General features: G+C 39.8%; 1 protein-coding gene across 5 annotated transcripts in view; it reads right to left on the bottom strand.

The window, feature by feature from the left end:
- SUGCT (succinyl-CoA:glutarate-CoA transferase) overlaps positions 1-20,449 on the bottom strand; it is a 634,978-nt gene that overhangs the window by 606,033 nt on the left and 8,496 nt on the right. For all 5 annotated transcript variants that reach the window (XR_011964838.1, XM_072599107.1, XM_072599106.1 and 2 more), the window contains exons 2-5: positions 13,846-13,897; positions 13,665-13,738; positions 8,912-8,997; positions 7,517-7,567 (exon numbers count right to left, since the gene is read on the bottom strand). Coding sequence is in view for 4 of the 5 variants with exons in the window: in XM_072599107.1 (XP_072455208.1) it covers positions 7,517-7,567; positions 8,912-8,997; positions 13,665-13,738; positions 13,846-13,897 (263 nt within the window). In the remaining variant the exon portion in view is untranslated. The remainder of the gene's footprint in view (positions 1-7,516; positions 7,568-8,911; positions 8,998-13,664; positions 13,739-13,845; positions 13,898-20,449) is intronic.

Genomic DNA, 20,449 nt, shown 5'->3' with positions numbered 1-20,449 from the left:
ATAGCACAGCAGTATTCCATCACATCCATATACCACAGCTTGTTCAACCATTCCCCAGCTGATGGGCATCTCCTCAATTTCCAATTCTTGGCCACCACAAAAAAGAGCTGCTATAAATATTTTTGTACATGTGGGGCCTTTTACCCTTTTTATGATCTCTTTGGGTTACAGAACTAGTAGTGGTATTGCTGGGTCAAAGGGTATGCATATTTTTATCCCCCTTTGGGCAGACTTACAAATGGCTCTCCAGAATGGTTGGACCAGTTCACAATTCCATCAATAAAGCATTAATGTTCTAATGTTCCCACATCTTCTCCAGCATTTATCATTTTTCCTGTTTTGTCATGTTAGCTAATCTAATAGGTGTGATGTGGTACCTCAGAGTTGTTTTGATTTGCATTTCTCTATTCAATAATGATATAGGGAACTTTTTCATAGTACTATACATAGTACTATAGATAGTATGCCTGTTCATATCCTTTGACCATTTGTCAATTGGGGAATGACTTGCATTCTTATAAATTTAACTCACTTCTCTATACACTTTAGAGATGAGGACTTTATCAGACACTGGTTATAAAAATTGTTTCTCAGCTTTCTGCTTCCCTTCTAATCTTGGTTGCACTGGCAAAAACTTTTCAATTTAATGTAGTCAAAATCATCCATTTTGCATTTCATACTGTTCTCTTTCTCTTGTTTGGTCATAAATTCTTCCCTTTTCCATAGATCTGAGAGGTAAACTATTCCTTGTTCTCCTACTTTGTTTACAGTATCAATTTTTATATCTAAATCATGTACCCATTTTGACTTTATCTTGGTATACTATGTAAGATGTTGGTCAATGCCTAGATTCTGCCAGACTATTTTTCAGTTTTCCAGGCAGTTTTTATTTAAGTAACTTCTTATCCCAGAAGTTGGAGTCTTTGGATATATCAAATATAGATTACTATAGTCATTGACTACTGTGTCTTGTATACCTAATCTATTCCACTGATCCACCACTCTATTTCTTAGCTAGTGACAAATAGCTTTGATGATTGCTGCTTTATAACACAATTTAAGATCTGGTACAGCTAAGCTACCTTCTCTGGAATTTCTTTTCATTAATTTGCTTGATATTCTGGATCTTTTGTTTTTCTGGATGAATTTAGTTATTGTTTTTACTAGCTCTATAAAATAGTTTTTGGTAGTTTTATTGGTATGGCACTGAATAAGCAAATTAATTTAGGTGGAATTGTCATTTTAGCTCAAATTAGCTAAATTAGAATTGTTGAATTAGCTCAGCCTATCCATGAGCAACTGATATTTTCCCAGTTACTTAGATCTAACATCATATGCATGAAAAGTGTTTTGTGATTGTGTTCAAATAGTTCCTGGGTTTATCTTGGCAGGTAGACTCCTAGATATTTTATAATGTCTACAGTAACTTTAAACGTAATTTCTCTTTCTCTCTCTTGATGTTGGACTTTATAAGTAATACATAGAAATGTCAGTGACTTATGTGGGTTTGTTTTATATCCTGCAAGTTTGCTAAATTTGTTTATTATTTTAAGCAATTTTTTTCACTTGATTCTCTAAGATTCTCTAAGGGTATCATCATATCACAGATGCTATCTATCATTTTAAGGAAGACTCTATTCATTGCTATGCTTTCTAGTGTTTTTTAATAGGAATTGGTGTTGTATTTTATCAAATGCTTTTTGTGTAGCTATTGAGATAATCATATGATTTCTCTTAGTTTTATTGTTGATATGGTCAATTATGCTGACAGTTTTCCTATCCTGCATTCCTGGAGTAAATCCTAACTGTTCCTAGTATGTTATCAATGAGATAAGTTGCCATAATCTCTTTGCTAATATTTTATTTAAATTTTTGCACCTATATTCATTATGGAAATTTGTCTATAATATTCTTTCTCTGTTTTGACTCTTCCCGGTTTAAATATCAATACCATATTTGTATCATAAAAAGAATTTAGTAGGACTCATTCTTCACCTATTTCCCCAAATAGTTTGTATAGTATTGGAATTAATTGTTCTTTAAATGTTTGCTAGAATTCGCTTGTAAATCCATCAGGCTCTGGAGAGTTTTTGGTAGGGAATTCATTGATAGCTTGTTCAATTTCTTTTTCTGAAATGGGATTATTTATTTTATTTCCTCTTGCATTAATCTAGGTAATTTATATTTTTGTAAATATTCATCCATTTCACTAAGATTGTCAAGTTTATTGGCATACAGTTGGGCAAAATAGCTCCTAATAATTGCTTTGGTTTCCTCTTCATTAGTGGTGAATTCACTCTTTTCATTTTTGATGCTGGTAATTTGGTTTTCTTCTCTTTTCAAAATCAAATTAACCCAAGGTTTATCTGTTTTATTGATTTTTTTTCATAAAAGCAGTTCTTAGTTTTATTTATTAGAAATTTCAATTTTATTAATTTTTATATATATTTATACATATACAAATTTATTAATTTTTTCTTAATCTCTCCTTTGGTTTTCTGAATTTCTGATTTGATACTTAATAGGGAATTTTTAATTTGTTCTTATTCTAGCTTTATTAGTTGCATGCCCAATTTATTGGTCTCTTCTTTCTCTTATTCATGTAAACATTTAGAGATGTAAAACTTCCCCTAAGAACCACTTTCACTGCATCCTATAAGTTTTGGTATGTTATCTCATTATTGTCATTCTCTTGGATGAAGTTCTTAATTGTTTCTATGATTTGTTGTTTGAAACACTCATTCTTTAGGATTAGATTATTTATTTTCCAATTAATTTTTAGTCTATCTTTCCATGGCCCTTTATTATATACAATTTCTATTGCATCATAATCCGAAAAGGATGCATTTAATATTTCTGCCTTTCTGCATTGGGATTGTGAGAATTTCATGCCCTAATATGTAGTCAATTTTTGTATAGGTCCAATGTACCACTGAGGAAAAGATACATTTCTTCTTATTCCTATTCAGTTTTCTCCAGAAGTCAACTATATCTAACTTTTCTAAAATTCTATTTATTTCTTTAACTTCTTTCTTGTTTATTTTGTGGTTAGACTTATCTAGTTCTGAGAGGGGAAGTTTGAGGTCCCTCACTGGTATACTTTCACTGTCTATTTCTTCCTGTAACTTCTCCTCTAAGAATCTGGATGCTACATCACTTGGTGAATATGCTTAGTAATGGTATTATTTCATTGTCTATGGTGCTTTTTAGCAGAATGTAGTTTCCTTCCTTCATTTAATTAAATCTATTTTTGCTTTGCTTTGTCTGAGATCAGGATGGCTACCCCTTTTTTTTCTTCAGCTGAAGCGTAATATATTCTACTTCAGTCTTTTATGTTTACTTTGCTGTATTCCTCTGTTTCAAATGTGTTTCTTATAAACAACATACTGTAGGATCATGGATTTCAATCCACCGTTATCCACTTCTGTTTTATGGGGAAGTTCATCCCATTCACATTCACAGTTATGGTTACTGCATCTTTCTCTCCATTCTATTTCCTCATTTATGCTTTCTTTCTTCTTTCTCCCTTTCCCTCCTCACTAGAGTTTTGCTTTTGACCACCTCCTCCTTCAGTCTTCCTTCCCTTCTATCAGCCCCCCCTACCTTTTCTTTCCCTTTTTGCTTACTACTTCTTCCCTCACTCCTAACCACCACCTCCCTTTTCTTTCTCCTTTCCCCTCCTACTGCCTTCAGGGCAAGTTATTCTATACCTGAGTACGTTATTCCCTCTGTGAGTCAAATCTGAAGGTATTAAGGTTCAGACAACGCTCTTCCCCCTCCCTTTTCTAAAATTCTATTCATCTCCTTCTTTCTTGTTTATTTTCTAGTTAGATTTATCTAGTTCTGAGAAGGGGAGGTTGAGGTGCCTCACTAGTACACTTTTACGGTCCATTTCTTTCTATAACTCCCTTACCTTTTCCTCTAAGAATGTGGACGCTACACCACTTGGTGCATATATGTTTGGTAATGATGTCATTTACCTCTCTTCATGTGATGTAATTACCTTCTTCTGCCTCCTCCTTTCCCCTTCTCCCAATATAATCCCTTTTCAGCATGTAATTAGGTTTTTTGCACTTTTCAAATATAAAGCCTTATATAAATGCTAGTTATTGTACTTGTCATTATTATTATTATTCACACAGGGGATAAGAGTTGCCAGATACCTCATAGCATAGGCCAGGAGTAATGGGAAGCCAGTAGCAAAAAGAAAATTTAAGATCTTTGCAGAAGATTCTGTTAATCAGGTCTGTCCAAAAGGAGAATGGGCTGCTTTATGAGGTGGGGACAGGGGGTGTCCTCTCCCCAGAAGCCTTCAAGAAGACCCCAGATGGCCACATGCAGGAACACAACAGCAGGGAGTCCTTTCAGGATGTGTTTGAATTAGTGACCACTGAGGTCCCTCCCTTCTAGCTCTAAAATTCTGTGCTTCCCCAGAAATTAAGCCAGAGGCCAGGATTTTTACCTCCATTTTATAGATAGAAAAGCTGAGATACAGGAAAGAGAAATGCTGTTCACCCAAATTACACGATAAATCAATAGACGAGTCAGGATTAAAATCTACATTACCTTATTCTACTTAATGTTCTGTCCACTAGCAAACCTTTCTGAAAGAAGACAGAGAAAGTAGAGCAGGAAAGAGGAGGGATATGAAGGGTGGTGTTTAGGGATGAAGTTTATTCATGAGTAAAGTAAACTGCCAGATAGCTGTTGGGTTTTTTTTTATCTTAATATCTATTCTAGCATATTCCTACTTAACCCCAGGATAGAATCGTCAGGATAGAAGAATCAATAGGCTGAGAAATCTCCAAAACTAAAGATGGAAACCCTAAAGGCGCTGCCCCAATATTAAGAAACATCTCAAAAGCCAGGGCTTAGTATACTGATTTTATAAATGAAGATTTGGTTTTCAAAGCAGCACGTTTGTGTGCAAGGGTAGGGACCTATGGCCTTAAGGCTACATGTGGCTTTCTAGGTCCTTGGTTGTAGCCTTTTGACTGAGTTCAAACTTCACAGAACAAATTTGTACCTACTCTGAAACTGTAGGTCTTAGAAGGTTAAGTGACTTGCCCAAGGTCACACAGCCAATCTGTATAAGAGGCAGATTTGGGACTAGGTTATTTTGACTCTGAGGCTAGCCCTCTCTCCATTCCAGCATTAGACTTTGCCTTCCCTCCCCAGCTCGCTCGCTCTCTCTCTCTCTCTCTCTCTCTCTCTCTTTCTCACACACACACACACACACACACACACACACACACACCTGTCAAACCTGTCAGACCAAAATCAAGCTCTGGAGATTTACACTAGAAGGTTGGAGGAGTTGGAGAATATTCTGTAATAAAAGGAAAGGAGCAGGAGCTGTGGCTACTACAACAACTCAATCAATAAGCATTTATTAAGCACCTACTATGTACCAGGCCCTGTTCTACAGGTGATGATGAAGAAAGTGACTGGAAAAGGTGAAAACTCCAAATGTGATAGATGGATAGAAGAATTTTCTATAAGGAATTACCCACTAGATAAGAAGAAGATGAAAAGGAAAGCCAGAGGATGAGGACAATGGAGGAGCTGACTTTCAGAAATTTTCTAGAAAAGAAAATTTCTGAAAGAAAATAATTCAGAAAAAGAGTTAATGGAAAGAAGAGAGTTCGTTTATAATAATAACTAACAGTTATATAGCTGCTATCATAAATAAGAATAAGTTATATAGCACCCACTATGTACCATGCACTATACTAAGTACTTTACAAATATTATTTCATCAGATCTTTACAACAACTGTCATGATCCATTATTATGCTGTTACTGTCACCATTTTACAGTTGAGGAAACTGAAACAGAGGTTCAATGGCTTGCCCAATGTCCCACAGCTAATAAATATATAAGGCTGGATTTGAACTAAGGTCTCCCTGACTCCAGGCCCAGCCCTCTTCCATTGTACCACCTAGCTGGTCAGTAAGTGCAGCTTCCTCTGTTTGATGCTAAGGGAGAAACCCATTTCAATAAATTTAATTAGAATCTGAGTATAAAATAAAAACCCAGCAAATTCCAAGCTACATGATTCTGCATCTGTTTGCATATTGGCTGAATTTATACAGCAGGACAAGCACCAAAGATTATGCTATACTTTGCAAACCTTAAAGCATTATATAAGCATGTTCAATAATTACGTCAGTAGACTCAGGCTATGAACATGAAGATTAAATTAAGGAAGCTTGCACTCCCTTTTCTTGCCTAGTCCTGCAAGTACAGAAGGTAAAGTGAACAGCAGAGCAAGGATGCTGACACTGACACCGACACTGACACTGACAGCAACGCCGACACTGACACCGACGCCGACAATGACACCGACGCCGATACTGACACCGACGCCGACACTGACACTGATGCCGATACTGACACTGATGCCGATACTGACACTGATGCTGCTTTGCTGATGCCGATACTGACACTGATGCCGATACTGACACTGATGCTGCTTTGCTGATGCTGACACTGACACTGATGCCGATACTGACACTGATGCCGATACTGACACTGATGCTGATACTGGCACCGACGCCGACGCCGACACTGACACCGACGCCGATACTGACACCGATGCCGATACTGACACCGATGCTGATACTGACACTGATGCTGATACTGACATTGATGCTGATATTGACACTAACGCTGACAATGACACTGATGCTGATATTGACACTGATGCTGCTTTGCTGACGCTGACTGGTGGATGCTGGTGCTGACGCTGAGGGGAAAACACTGGTTTTTAAACATGCATGGAAACAACTGAGGGCCTCATCGTCTCCAATTATTTGTTATTCATTCAACAGTTAAAGAGATAGTGTGGCATAGTGCTTTGGGTGTTAGTCTCAAAACTAGGAGGATCTGAGCTCAAGTCCAACTCCAGTTCAAGTCCAACTACCCTGGTTCTGTAAACCTGGGTAACTCACTTACTATGAGTAACTATGCTCCAGGAAACTCTCTAAGACTCTAAGTTGTGGCATGAAGGCTAACGTACTTTTGCAAAAGGCATTTCCTCATCTGGGAGTTCCCTGTGTCAGCAAAGTCACAGGTCTAGTTTCTATCTTAGTCTCCCACAGTTGAATTACCTTGGGGTCAGGACTAGGCAGACTCAAGGGAGAGAGCTGTGTTTCTCCCTACCCCAGCCAGGCAGATGCAGAGGCCTCAGAAACTCTCAATCCATGTGGCTTTGTCATGGTGGTCATTGTTATTGGAGGGACTTTGCTGTTTCTCTCCCTTTATATCCCCAACAAAGGAGATTTTCAAAATCAGCAGAGTCATGTTGGAATTGGGAGAATGATTCAAACCAGAAAAGAATCACATCTAAAAGCCCCACACTTGCCTGGCCTTGGGGAGGTCAGTTACATCCTTCGATAGTCTTTTCCAGTAACAGAATTCTGTCCTGTTGTGAACAGCTAGAAATAACGCCAAGCTATAAACCGCTGCCCCATCTCCACAGAGGTGTGCACTGCCTCTGCAGAATGCTCCCTACCTTTCTGATGATCTGCACCCCCTTCGGATCCTTGATGTTGACTGCGATGCTCTGAAGAGAAAATGAAACAATGCATTAGTCTGAACAGGGCCCTGACTCAGAATGAGCTCCCTTCTCTTTAGAGCTTCCTTTCTGAAAAGTGATCTATTCTTCCCTTAAAACTTAAAACTCTTTTTTTTTTTTTTACCAATTTCATGGCAATTAGAAAGTGTCAAGAGAGGTTTTTCTTTTGGACAAGACCTTTAATTTCACTGATATAATAATTTCATTATCTTCCTTTACCAGTGATGTGATCGACCACCCTTCTGAAAGTTGACTGGAGCAATGAGAGGTTAAGTGACTTGTCCAGGGTAATACAGCCAGGATGCAAATAAGGAAGTACTTGAATTCAGGACTATCTGAATCCGAAGTCTGTTCTCTCCCCAAGGTGCCCCATTGTCTCTATGTCATGTCATGTTGGCTTATTAGCGAGTTAGAGTAAAGTTGGTGTTATTGTTTTATATTATTATATATATTTATAAAGGTATAGTATTCTTTATATTATTGTACTAAGTATTGTAAAAGTGGTAGCCCTGCCAATTAGTCGGGAGACAACACTGATGATCTAGGTAAGACCATTCTCTTGCATTCTAGAAAGGAAGGTTAGACAGGTCCAGATTTCTTCAGACATGACTCAGAGGTCCATGGCTTTTCACAGGATTGAATACAAAAATGCACTTTAAAAATGTCTTGATGAGGGGGATGTTGCCATGGAGAGTGCCACTGAATTGGGACTCAGAGGACCTGGGTTCAAATTCTGAATTCCTACTTCAGATCATAGGCTAGCAGATTTAAACTTACCTAAAAGGGACCTAGAAGAGTTGAATCATTCTTCTGATGAGGAAATGGAAAGGGTCATATAACTACTAAGTATCTGAGACAGGATTTGAACCCAGGTCCTGATTACAAATCCAGTGCCCTTTGCACTAAGCCTCTTCCTCCTTACCACCTACAGTCTTAGACAACTCACTGAGCCTCAGTTTCCTTTTCTGTAAAATAAGAGGATTAAGCTAGGTGACCACTAAGGTTCCTTTCAGCTCTAGATGTATGATCCTATTTCTCAATAGTAACTCTCAGTACCCTTAAACTAGAACAAAAAAATTAATGCTCATTTGGCAATTTTATTTATATATGAAAAGTGAGTGAGGCCGTATAACCTTCAGCAAGTCCCCTTACTACTCTGTGCCTCAGTTTCCAAATCTGTAAAATAAAGGGGTTGAACTGGATGATCGCAGAGTCCCTTGCAATTCTGAGGTTCTATGATTTTGCATAAAAATATTCTAGGTTGGTAGATTCCATTATCTTAAATTCATTCTTATGAGGGATAAAGCCAAATAAAGCATCCACTTCACTTACCTTTTTATTTCGGTTAACACTGAGAAAATAAGTACTCTCTGATCCCACAAAAGGTGGTCCCCAATGCCGAGTATCATCACCAGCTCCTAGAAATCAGAGCAGTCTTCTCATAATCTCTGACATTTCACATGAAAACACCTGAACACCCTTCCAGCCCAGGGACAAGCACTGACCTCCAGGGTTCCCAGAGGTCTTAAAAAGCACCAGACTAGAGAAATTGAGCCAGCTGAGTCCAAAGGCCCAGCTCTGGCTTCTTTTCTCACTTCAATGCTTCAAGGGACTGAGATTTCATCAATGTGAGCCCTCCTTCCGCAGATTTGATTCCACTAAATCCAATAAGCATCAGGTAAGCACCTACAATATTCTGGGAACTAGGCTAGATACTTATATAACCATGATAAAATTAAAGCAATCTCCACCCTCAGTGAGCTTCCCTTCTTCATTGAAGTCAAACATGAAAATAAATAAATCAAGTCAATAAGCAAATCAGCAAGCATTAAGAAAAGCAAAAAAATGGGGGAAGGGAGAGAGAGGGAGGAAGAGAAGGAGGGAGGGAGGGAGAAAGGGAAGGAGGGGAGGATGGACAGATGGAGAAGGAAGGCAGAAAGGAAGGGAGGACAGATGGAAGGAAGGAAGGAAAGAAGGAAGGAAGGAAGGAAGGAAGGAAGGAAGGAAGGAAGGAAGGAAGGAAGGAAGGAAGGAAGGAAGGAAGGAAGGAAGGAAGGAAAGGATGTTGTTGACAGATGAAAAAGATCACGAACCACATAAGCTGAGCTTTCCCAGGCATTTTTTTTCCTATGACCATTGATTTGGAGCTGGAAGGGATCTTAGAGGGCCTTCATTTTACAGTTGATGAAATTCTAAGGGACTTGTTAAAGGTGTCACAACTACTCATTTCCAGGTACTGTAAGCCCAAATCCAGGGCTCCTTCCTCTGTACTGTTGGCTGTGCATTGGCTCCATCAGACTTCACTCTCCAAAGGCTGCCCCCTAGTATGAATCCTTAATGTCCAGGTAGGTGAACTGTTTTCTTTTAAATGTTTATTTATTTCTTTTTAGTTTTCAACATTCATTTCCACAAAATTTTGGGTTCCAAATTTTCTCCCGATCTCTCCCTACCCCCATCCCAAAACACCATGCATTCTGATTACCCCTTCTCTCAATATGCCCTCTCTTCTATCATATCCCTCCCTTCCCTTATCCCCATCTTCTCTCTTTTCTTATAGGGCAAGATCGATTTCTATACCCCATTACCTGTATTTCTTATTTCCCAGTTGCATGCAAGAACAATTCTCAACATTCATTCCTAAAACTTTGAGTTCCAATTTTTCTCCCTTCCTCCCTCCTCACCTATCCCCACTGAGAAGGCAAGCAATTCAATATAGGCTATATATATGTAGCTTTGCTAAAGATTTCCATAATAGTCATGTTGTGTAAGACTAACTATATTTCTCTCCATCCTATCCAGCCCCCCATTAATTCTATTCTCTCTTTTGACCTCCCCAAAAGTGTTTACTTCTAACTACTCTCTCCTCCCATTTGTCCTCCTTTCTATCATCCCCCCACCCCACTTATCCCCTTCTCCCCTACTTTCCTGTGGTGTAGGATAGATTTTCATACCAAATTAAGTGTGCATGTTATTCCCTCCTTAAGCCAAATATGATGAGAGTAAGCTTCACTTTTTCCCTCTCACCTTCCCCCCTTTCCTCTCCATTGTTAAAGCTTTTTCTTCCCTCTTTTATGAGAGGTAGTTTGCCCCATTCCATTTCTCCTGCCAATATATTCCTCTCTCACCCCTTAATTTTATTTTTTTAGATATCATCTGTTCCTATTCAACTCACCCTGTGGCCTCCATGTGTGTGTGTGTGTGTGTGTGTGTGTGTGTGTGCATGTGTGTGTATACATATATGCATATAATCCTTCCAACTACCCAAATACTGAGAAAAGTCTCAGGAGTTACAAATGTGATCTTTTCATGTAGAAATGTAAACAGTTCAACTTTAGTAAGTCCCTTAGGATTTCTCTTTCCTGTTTACCTTTTCATGCTTCTCTTGACTCTTGTGTTTGAAAGTCAAATTTTCTATTCAGCTCTGGTCTTTTCATCATGAATGCTTGAAAGTCCTCTATTTCATTGAATGACCATTATACTCAGTATTATACTTAGTTTTACTGGGTAGGTGATTCTTGGTTTTAATCCTAATTCCTTTGACTTCTGGAACATCATATTCCAAGTCCTTCAATCCCTTAAAGTAGAAACTGCTAGATCTTATGTTATCCTGATTGCATTTCCACAATACTCAAATTGTTTCTTTCTAGCTGCTTGCAATATTTTCTCATTGACCTAGGAACTCTGGAATTTGGCTAGAATTTTCCTAGGAGTTTTTATTTTCTGATCTCTTTCAAGAGGTGATCGGTGGATTTTTTCAATATTTATTTTACCCTCTGGTTCTAGAATATCAGGGCAGTTTTCCTTGATAATTTCATGAAAGATGATGTCTAGGTTATTTTTATGATCATGGCTTTCAGGTAGTCCCATAATTTTTAAATTGTCTCTCCTGGATCTATTTTCTAGGTCAACTGTTTTTCCAATGACATATTTCACATTGCCTTCTATTTTTTCATTCTTTTGGTTTTGTTTTGTAATTTCTTCATTTCTCATAAAGTCATTAGCTTCCATTTTAATTTTTAAAGAACTATGTTCTTCAGTGAGCTTTTGAACCTCCTTTTCCATTTGGCTAATTCTGCTTTTTAAAGCATTCTTCTCCTCATTGGCTTTTTACACTTCTTTTGCCATTTAAGTTAGTCTATTTTTAAGGGTGTTATTTTCTTCAGCATTTTTTGAGATTCCTTTAGCAAGCTGTTGACTCGCTTTTCATGATTTTCTTGCATTGCTCTCATTTCTCTTCCCAACTTTTCCTCCACCTCTCTTACTTGATTTTCAAAATCCTTCCATGGCCTGAGGCCATAGAATATTTATTTTGGATGTTTTGGATGCAGAAGCCTTGACTAATATATCTTCCTCCAAGAAAGTAGTTTCATTTTTTTCTTTTTTGGGGGCATTTTCCCAGTCAGTAACTTGACTTTTGAGTCCTTTGTCAAGAGGAGAGTATACTCTAGGGACCTGTAAGTTCTCAGTTCCTCCAAGGTGGCACAATCAAGGGAGAGAAATTTACTCCTCTCCTGGCCTATGCTCTGGTCTGGGAGCTACTGCAAGTTTTTCTGCCCAGGATCTGCAAGTAGAATTCCCTGTCCAGAGCCTCCACCAGCTCCACAACTTCAGCACTCTTCCTCACCCCAGGACCGCCACTCAGGGCTGAGATCTAGATCAGCAGCTCAATTCTCCCAATGTCTTTAGGTGGAGGGCTTCAAAATAGATGCTGCTGCTGCAGTGGCTACTGCTGGCAGGGTCAGACCACATTCTCTTCTCACCCAGGTGAAAGAGCTTTCTCATTGACCTTTGAAGCTGTCTTTGACATTTGTGGGTTGAGCAATCTGGAACTGCAGCTGCTGCTGGGGATTCCGCACCCTGAGGCCTGCTTTGGCCCTGTCTCTGCCACGCCATGGCCAAGGCTGGGCTGTCCTCTGCTTTGTGCCCAGTGCAATAGACCTTTCCTGTTGGCCGTCCAGCCTGTCTTGGGCTGGAAAACTCTTTCACTCTGTCATTTTGTGGCTTCTGCTGCTCTAGAATTTGTTTAGAGTCATTTTTTTTACAGGTATTTTATAGGCTATGGGGAAGAGCTTTTACAGGTCCATCCTTCTACTCCGTGATCTTAGCTCCACCCCCAGGTGAACTGTTTTTGAAGAAAATTTTCTTAGGGGTCATTTTCACAAAATATTGCACATTGTACGCATTAATGTTTATTGAATACAAAATAAGAAAAGGAAAATCTGTGTTTAGAAAAGTAAAAGAAAAAGGAGAGCGCTGGGAAGCATTTCATTTATTTTGGAAAAGGTGATTAATATTCACCAATTTTTTTCTGGTCTAATGCACAGCGTGCTATAATAGCTCCTACTAGCTCCTTTCTCCTACTTGGCTTATTCTTTCACTTTTCCTTTCTCTTCTTTCCTCTTCTTTTTTCCTTCTTCTCTCTTTTCCTCTCTCCTCCTCATCTATTCTGTCTTCTCTTTTCTCCTCTTTTCCTTCTCTCTTTTTGTTGCTCCTCCTCTCTCATCTATTCTATCGCCTCTCCTCTTTTCTCCTCTTCTCTTCTTTTCCTTCTCTTTTCCTCACTTCTCATTTTCTCATCTATTCTGTCTTCTGTCCTTTTTTCTCCCCTTATCTTCATTCACCCTCTACCATCTTCTCCACTCTTGCTCTTCTCCTCCTTTCTTTCTTGCCCTATTTCCCCTGCCTCTCCACAGGGCTTTTCCCAAATCAGCTGAGGGCTCTTACTCTTTCTCATAGTTAGGCTCAGCTGCCAAGGCCTGGTTTCTGATCCGAGGCTGGAGTTGCAGGCTCAGCCCTAACTCTTAGAACATCTATTTTTTGCTCTGCATTCCATTCCCAGGCCCCTTGCCCACAATTAGGTTTGGGGCTGGGCACTTCAAGCTTCATCTCAAACCCTGACCCTTGGCACCTCTAGAGGATGAGGAAGGTCACAGCTGGTCTCAAAGTCAGGGGAAGAAAGGCAGCAGAACAGATCCTTTGTGTTTCCACTTCCAAAAAGGTAACCAAAAAAGTGTTGACAAGTCACACAAACAGCTGATTAGTACTGACAATATTTATTCATTGGTAAAAACAAAGGAACCATTACCTGGTCGTTCAACCTTAATCACCTCAGCTCCAAGGTCTCCTAAGTTCATAGTGGCAAAGGGTCCAGCCAGCACTCTGCAACATTTAACATGGATGAATACATTCATTGCCTTCCAGTAAAATGTCCATTTGCTACTTCTCCTCCAAACTGGCCACCCCAAACGAGACACGTGGAGACAAACCTGGTCAGATCCAGAATTTTCACACCATCCAGGGGCTTCACATGGTTGGTATCTAGAAGAAAAAAAAACAATATACCAAAATAAGACTTTTTTCCTTGGTCTTCTAAATAATAATAATTTCAAATTTCCCCCTCAGGAAATTGGGATGGGGGGGGGGGGCGGACAAGAAGTATTTTTTTCTAATACTCTTTTAAATAACTTCAAAGCTAAAAACAAGTGTTGCTGTTGTTATCGCCCTGAAAAACGTATCTGTTTGGCATTTAAACCCTAAAGCTTCCAAGACCCAACTGAAGCCAAGTCAGAGGACAGAAGCCCAACTGCACTGAAGATGTTGACCTGGTGAGACAATGAAGAAGGGCATCCAGTGACTGAATCCAGTGGGAGACACAGAACAAAAAGCCCAACCTTCTGGGGCAGAGGGGAAGGGGACAAAGTGACTGGCAGGCAGGTGTGCCCAGTCTGAGTACCCTAAAACTACAATGGGGACAATTGAAGGTGTCTACAATTTGAAATTATAGAATGAAAAAAACTGCAAATAAAATGAAACTGAATTCTGTGATGACAATGACCAAGCTCATTTCCTAGAGAAGAAATGAGATCCACCTCCATTGAAAAGGAGGGGGGCTCTGGGTATGGAATGCTGCAAATATAGTTGACAATGTTTGCTGGTTTAACAATAGATTTTTTCTTTTTACTTTACTACAAAGTAAAGCTCTCTCAGTAAGGAATGGAAAAAGAGATGTATTCAGAAATGTATTTAATATAAAATTAAACGTGATATAAAAATCAATTAAACACTGAATAAGTGTTCATGAAGAAATTACATTATTTAACCACATCTGGAGGGAAAATTAATTGTTCATCTACTAGGGAATCCTTAAGGACTCTAAGCAATTCAATGACAGATTCCAGAGGACCAAAGATGAACCACGCTCCTAATAGAAGGAGACGAGACTCAACATTCAGAATGAGATGTACATCTTTGAACGTGGACAACATGGGAGTTTGTTTTGGTGATTATCTCTACATGTATAAACAGACATAGATCTCCATCTTGTATTTGTAAATAGGTTCATGTGTATGTTTACATATATATCCCTATGTCTATGTGTATTGCTGTTCAGTGATGCCCACTCTTTGTGACCCCATGGACCACAGCACAACCAAGCCCTTCTATCCTCCACTGCCTCTCAGTTCAGATTCATGCCTATTGTTTCCGTGATATTATCTATCCACCTCATTGTCTGCTGACCTCTTTTTCTTGCCTTTAGCATATGTATGTGCATATATAATATATCCATATTTTTGCCTAGAGGTAGCTAGGTAGCACAGTGGATAGAGCATTGGGCTTGGAGTCAGGAAGAGTTTGAATCTGACCTCAGACACTAATGGTGTTACCCTAGACAAGTCACTTAACCTCACCTGCCTCTGTTTGCTCAACTAGAAAATAGGGAGAATAGTTGTACTTGCTTTGATGGGTTGTTTTGGGTATTAAATGAGATGATATTTGGAAGAGGTGTTTAACACAGTGCCTGGCACATAATAATTGACCCATAATAAGTATCTGTTCCCTCCTCTTTCCCCTTATTTGTTATAAAAGTTTTGTTTTTCTTTTTTCATTCTCAAGTAGAAGAAAGAGAACACAAACGCTTGGTAATTGGAAGAAGCATAATCAAAGTGATGCTGATAAGAAAGCAGATTTCCCACCAAAGAAATCCATCAGAAGATCAGTGCTCTGGCAGCCCGCTCACTTACAAAGGATCAGCATCTGTAATAGGAGATAGATCTCCTCCACAGGGAAGGGGATGGCCACCACAAGACCAACCCCATGTTTTAGAGGCTGCGGGCCCAGGACAGGGTGGAACAGGGTCATGAAGAGAGAAGAGGTGGTGTACATGGTCCCAAAGCTGAATGATCGTCAGGGGAACCCAAGTCACAATTTGGGGGGGCCAAAGACCTAGCCTCTGCCCTCCACTTTTACTGTGAGTCATCCAGACAAGGCAAAGGGGAATTACAACCTCAACTTTGGAAAAGTCCCAGTCCTTGAGAGTAGTCTTCTGCATCTGAACGCCTGTAGAGGTCTCTGGCAAAAAAAGTGGGATTCTCCAAAATGGAGATGGTTGCCTGCCTAGCAACCCCAAAGGTGTTTCCCTCCCGGGCAGTCCAATCCACATAAGGCTGCATACTTGTATGGGTGTCTTTGCTAAAAGAGGGACTCCCTGAAAGCCTGAAAGATCCATCTCCTGGCAACCTCAAGTTCCATTTCCCTTCCTAGGAGAGTCCAGACCACAGGGGGCATTTGATGAGTCTAGTGGATTTTAGGACCCTGGGGCAAATCAGAGTCATAAGAGAAAGAGAGGATAATTGCATTAAGTTTTTATGAGCTTTGGGGAATCCTCAATATGTTTTACTTGAATTTGCTTATTACAAGAGTTTTGTTTCCTTTCCCACTCAGGTTGGGAGGAAGGAAGAAAAAGGAAGAAAAAAGAGAAATACTTGACAGTTGTGGAAAAAATAATCAAGATTAAACATGCTTACTGTTGATGGCAACATTCTTTTCAGAGATAGATACATTGAGTCAGCCCTCCAGACTCCTGTCCTGACCCCTTGAGCTTGTGCAGAGCTCTGTAGAGATCAGATCAAAGAATTCTCACCAGGGAGACTCACCCAGCCCTATTTAGCTACTCTTGTACTTCCTGGGGCAGCAGCTAAGTGGAGCAGTGGATAAAGTCTGGGACACAGTGGAGGGACCTAGAGTCAGGAAGATTGATCTTCCCTCATTCAAAACTGGCCTCAGACACCTACTAGCTGTGTGATCCTGGATAAGTCACTTAAGTCTGCTGGCCTCAGTTTCTTCATCTGCAAAATGAGCTGGAGAAGGATTTGGCAAACTACTCCAGTATCTCTGCCAAGAAAACCCCAAATGGGGTCAGATAAGACTGAAACAACTAAAGAACGAATTCATTTTTCACTACTACCCTGAAGGCTACTAGGTCACCGTTTTTACTCTAACAGAATGTAAACTCTTTGAGAAAAGGGACTGATTCATTATTGGCTTGTATCTTCAGTGCCTAATATACAGCAGGCATTTAATAAATGCATGTTGGTCAGTTGGGTGTGTCCTGCCACAACAGCTGCTCTGATGGAGCTGCCCTGCGGAAGATAAAGCTCCAGGCCACATGCCCGGAATTCCACCTTCTGGGCTTCCCCCTCCCCTGCCTACTCTGCCCAGGGCCGTGGAGCATCCACAATCATTAGTCTTCTAACCCTTCCCAAAGCTGGCTGCGTCAAACCAGAGTGTAACCTTTAACCAGGCTCCTACTAGGACAACAAGAAGATGAGGACAAGGAAAGTAACAAGAAACATTTATTTGAAAAACTTTATTTGTATTGAAAGAAATATCTACAAGTTTGACAACAGTATTTTTATGGAGTAATTTTGTGTAATTTGTTTTAGCCCATGGAAGGAGCTCTCATTGGATCTTAGGTTTAAAAGTAGAGAAGGCCTTAGAACCATCTTGTACAAGTACCTCATTTTGTTGATGAGAAAAGCAAGGCCCAGAGAAGACAAGAGACTTGTCCAAGGTCATAAAAGGGAGAAATGTTGGGATTTGAATCCACATCCTCCTAACTGCAAATTCATGGTTGTTTCCGTGATAGCATGCACCTCTCAAACTGGGCCCTTCATGGGAGAAAATAGTCTGCCTCCTTTTCCAACCCAACCTATAGGAATAATGGGTCGGTTTTTAAATGTATTGGAAAAGATCTGTTTTTAGTAATTTAACTCTGAGACAGCCTAGAGTGAGTCCAAATTTCACGGACTGTGAAGGGTCACACCTGAGGACCTAGAGGGTGACATATGGCCTCAAGATGTCAGGTTCCCTCCTCCCCCCCCACCGGTGGTCTAGAGAATTGTTTCAGGTCAGAGTGGAATGAAAAAGTACTGAGGTCAATGATGGTATCTTGGATGGTTGTTATCCAAGAAAATACCCAGTATTCTGGTAGCCTAGCATTGAACATAAGGGGAGAGAGAGGAGGAGAGAGATGGGGGGAAACAGTGGAGAGAGAGAAAGAAAGAGAGAGAGAGACAGACAGACAGACAGGCTAATTTAGGTCACTTGCAGTTGCTCCAATAACAGAAAGAGAGCAGGGGAACAGTGACAGCTTCTCTTCCCTGCTGAGATTTCCTGAAGCAAACACATTCATTCTGAAGAAATGGCTTCTGGAAAAAGGCTGGTCTCATTACAGTGATATTGTAGAACTTTTGAATACAGATCAAGAGAGCCAGTGCAGCTATACGAGGAAACCTTGGTGTTCCTAGGGGCCTTGGTGATTCTGTAATAACTATTTCATTATCATACCTGGCACTGACATAGCACGCTCAAGGTTTACAAAGCACTTTAAACCTAGTCATTTCATCCCTACTCCAGTGATCCTTTGTATGCTTTGTATATCCATGAAAAAGTCTCATGTGCTAAGCCAAGTTGCCAAGAAGTCTGAGGTTTGTTTCAGGCACAGAGAAAACCAGTTACCCAGACTAAGGGAAGGCAGGGTCCCAAATGGGATATAAGTAAGCATTAACTAAAAAGGGAAGCCATAATGCTTGTAGGGGGGTCTAGAAAGTGTGAAAGGGCTGAGAAAACAGGGAAAGAAGTTGTTGGATCAGAGATTCAGACTGAGAGATTGACATTCAATCAGGAGACAAAATACAAGGAGTGCCCAGAGTTGACCACTGGAAAGACTCAGGCTGGCTCCTTAAAGTTCCCATGAGATCCCTATCAGTAGGAGGGGGCTTCCCACACCAATATGGTCTTGGACCTTTCTCTTCAGCAAAATCAAAGTAAGCTCCCCTTGGCACAGTAAAGGTTTGCGTTTACATACATTAGTAGACTCATGAGACTGGTTAATTATGGATAATATGTAAACATTTTGATGATTTGTTTATGGGCTTGATCCACAGATGTTGGTCTTGTCTACCTCCTTAGGTTGAAAGTTCTTCAAAGACAAATCTTTACTCTTAATTTCCTTGTCATCTTCCCAAAGCTTTGTGAACATCTACACATGTGTGCATGCATGCACACATACATATGTACACACATACACACGATAATAACTACAATTTGCTGAGAAGTCATCTGGCTCCTAACAGATGCAAAAGGCAAGCTCATCTGAGTTTCTGGTTGTTTTTCTGCCTAGAGCAATGAAAGGTTGAGTTACCTGCTTAGGCTCACACTGCCAGTATATATCTGAAATGGGACTTGGACCCAGGTTCTCCTGGCTCCAAGGGCAGCTCTCTAGAGATCCACAGTATCCTCTCCAAGTATTTCATAATCTCTTCTATTGATCATTCCTCAAAATACTAAAGCATTCATTATCCCTTCTGCAATAGATCATGGGAAATGTAAGCGAAGTTAAACCCATCACCCAAGAACACACAGCATGTTCAAGATAAGAAGTGAGGAATGAAAAAGCCAGCATGACTTCTCAATGCATGACAAGAAAAAGAGAGAAGAATCCATGTGTTGGTGATGCTATGGATGGAATGGATCTAAGTATTCTGGAAAATAACTGAGACAAATGACCCAATTAATGACCACTTACTGGGCATTCACCTGCAAGAAGTCAAAAAAGAGAGAGCGAGGATGCAAGGACACCAAAATTTTTATAGCAGCATTTTTATTATATAGTAGCAAGACATCAGATTCTTAGCAGGGAAAAAGGAAGGCATCCAGCAGGTCAAGGGAGTTCCTTATGGCAAACTTTTGGGAAGGCATCGACAAGTCACATAGAATGGACAGACAGGAATGGGCTGCAACATGCATCACTGAAGGGAACACACGATGAAGGGAACAAATCGATGAGGTCACACTTCTCCTGGATTATCTGAATATTAAGAAGGACGATCTCATCAAGTGAGACATATGAGGAGGAGATAGTGGCAGAAGACATCTGAATGAAATGAGTAAAAAGGGAACAGAGGGAGCTCACAACAAATGACCTCAAGATTTTCAGTGAAATAGGAGGAAAGGTTCTCAGCTAGAAATGGGGGGGGGGGGGGCAATGGGTTAGAGGGAAAAAGGAGCCATGAGAAATTTGAGGAGGGATGCAAAGGGTTGATTTTTTTATTCTTTTAAGTTATGGTTGGTAATGCTATGAATTTTTTTGAAGGGAAATTGAAATTTGTAACTTTATTTTTCTTAATTACATGTAAAAACATTTTTAACATTCATTTAAAATATTTTGAGTTCCAAATTCTCTCTCCCCTCCCTCCTCATTGAGAAGGCAAGCAATTTGATATAGATTATACATGTGAAGTCATGCAAAACATATTTCCATATTCGCCATGTTGAACAAAAACACTTCTCCCCTAAAAAACAAGAAAAATAAAGTTGTGGTGTTTTTTATAAAGTATGTTAAAATCTTCATTGAGATTCCACTAGTTCCTTCTCTGGGGCAGAGAGCATTTTTCATCACAAGTCCTTTGGAATTACCATGGATCATTGTATTCATCAGAATATCTTAAGTCATTCACAGTTGATCATCATACAACATTGCTGTTACTGTATACAATGTTTGCCTGGTTCTACCCACTTCACTTTGCAGCA

This window comes from Notamacropus eugenii, chromosome 3, assembly GCF_028372415.1.
Source record: "Notamacropus eugenii isolate mMacEug1 chromosome 3, mMacEug1.pri_v2, whole genome shotgun sequence".
NCBI classification, from domain to species: domain Eukaryota; kingdom Metazoa; phylum Chordata; class Mammalia; order Diprotodontia; family Macropodidae; genus Notamacropus; species Notamacropus eugenii.
Note: the sequence above shows the minus strand (reverse complement) of the source record. Positions and strands in the feature narration are given on the sequence as shown.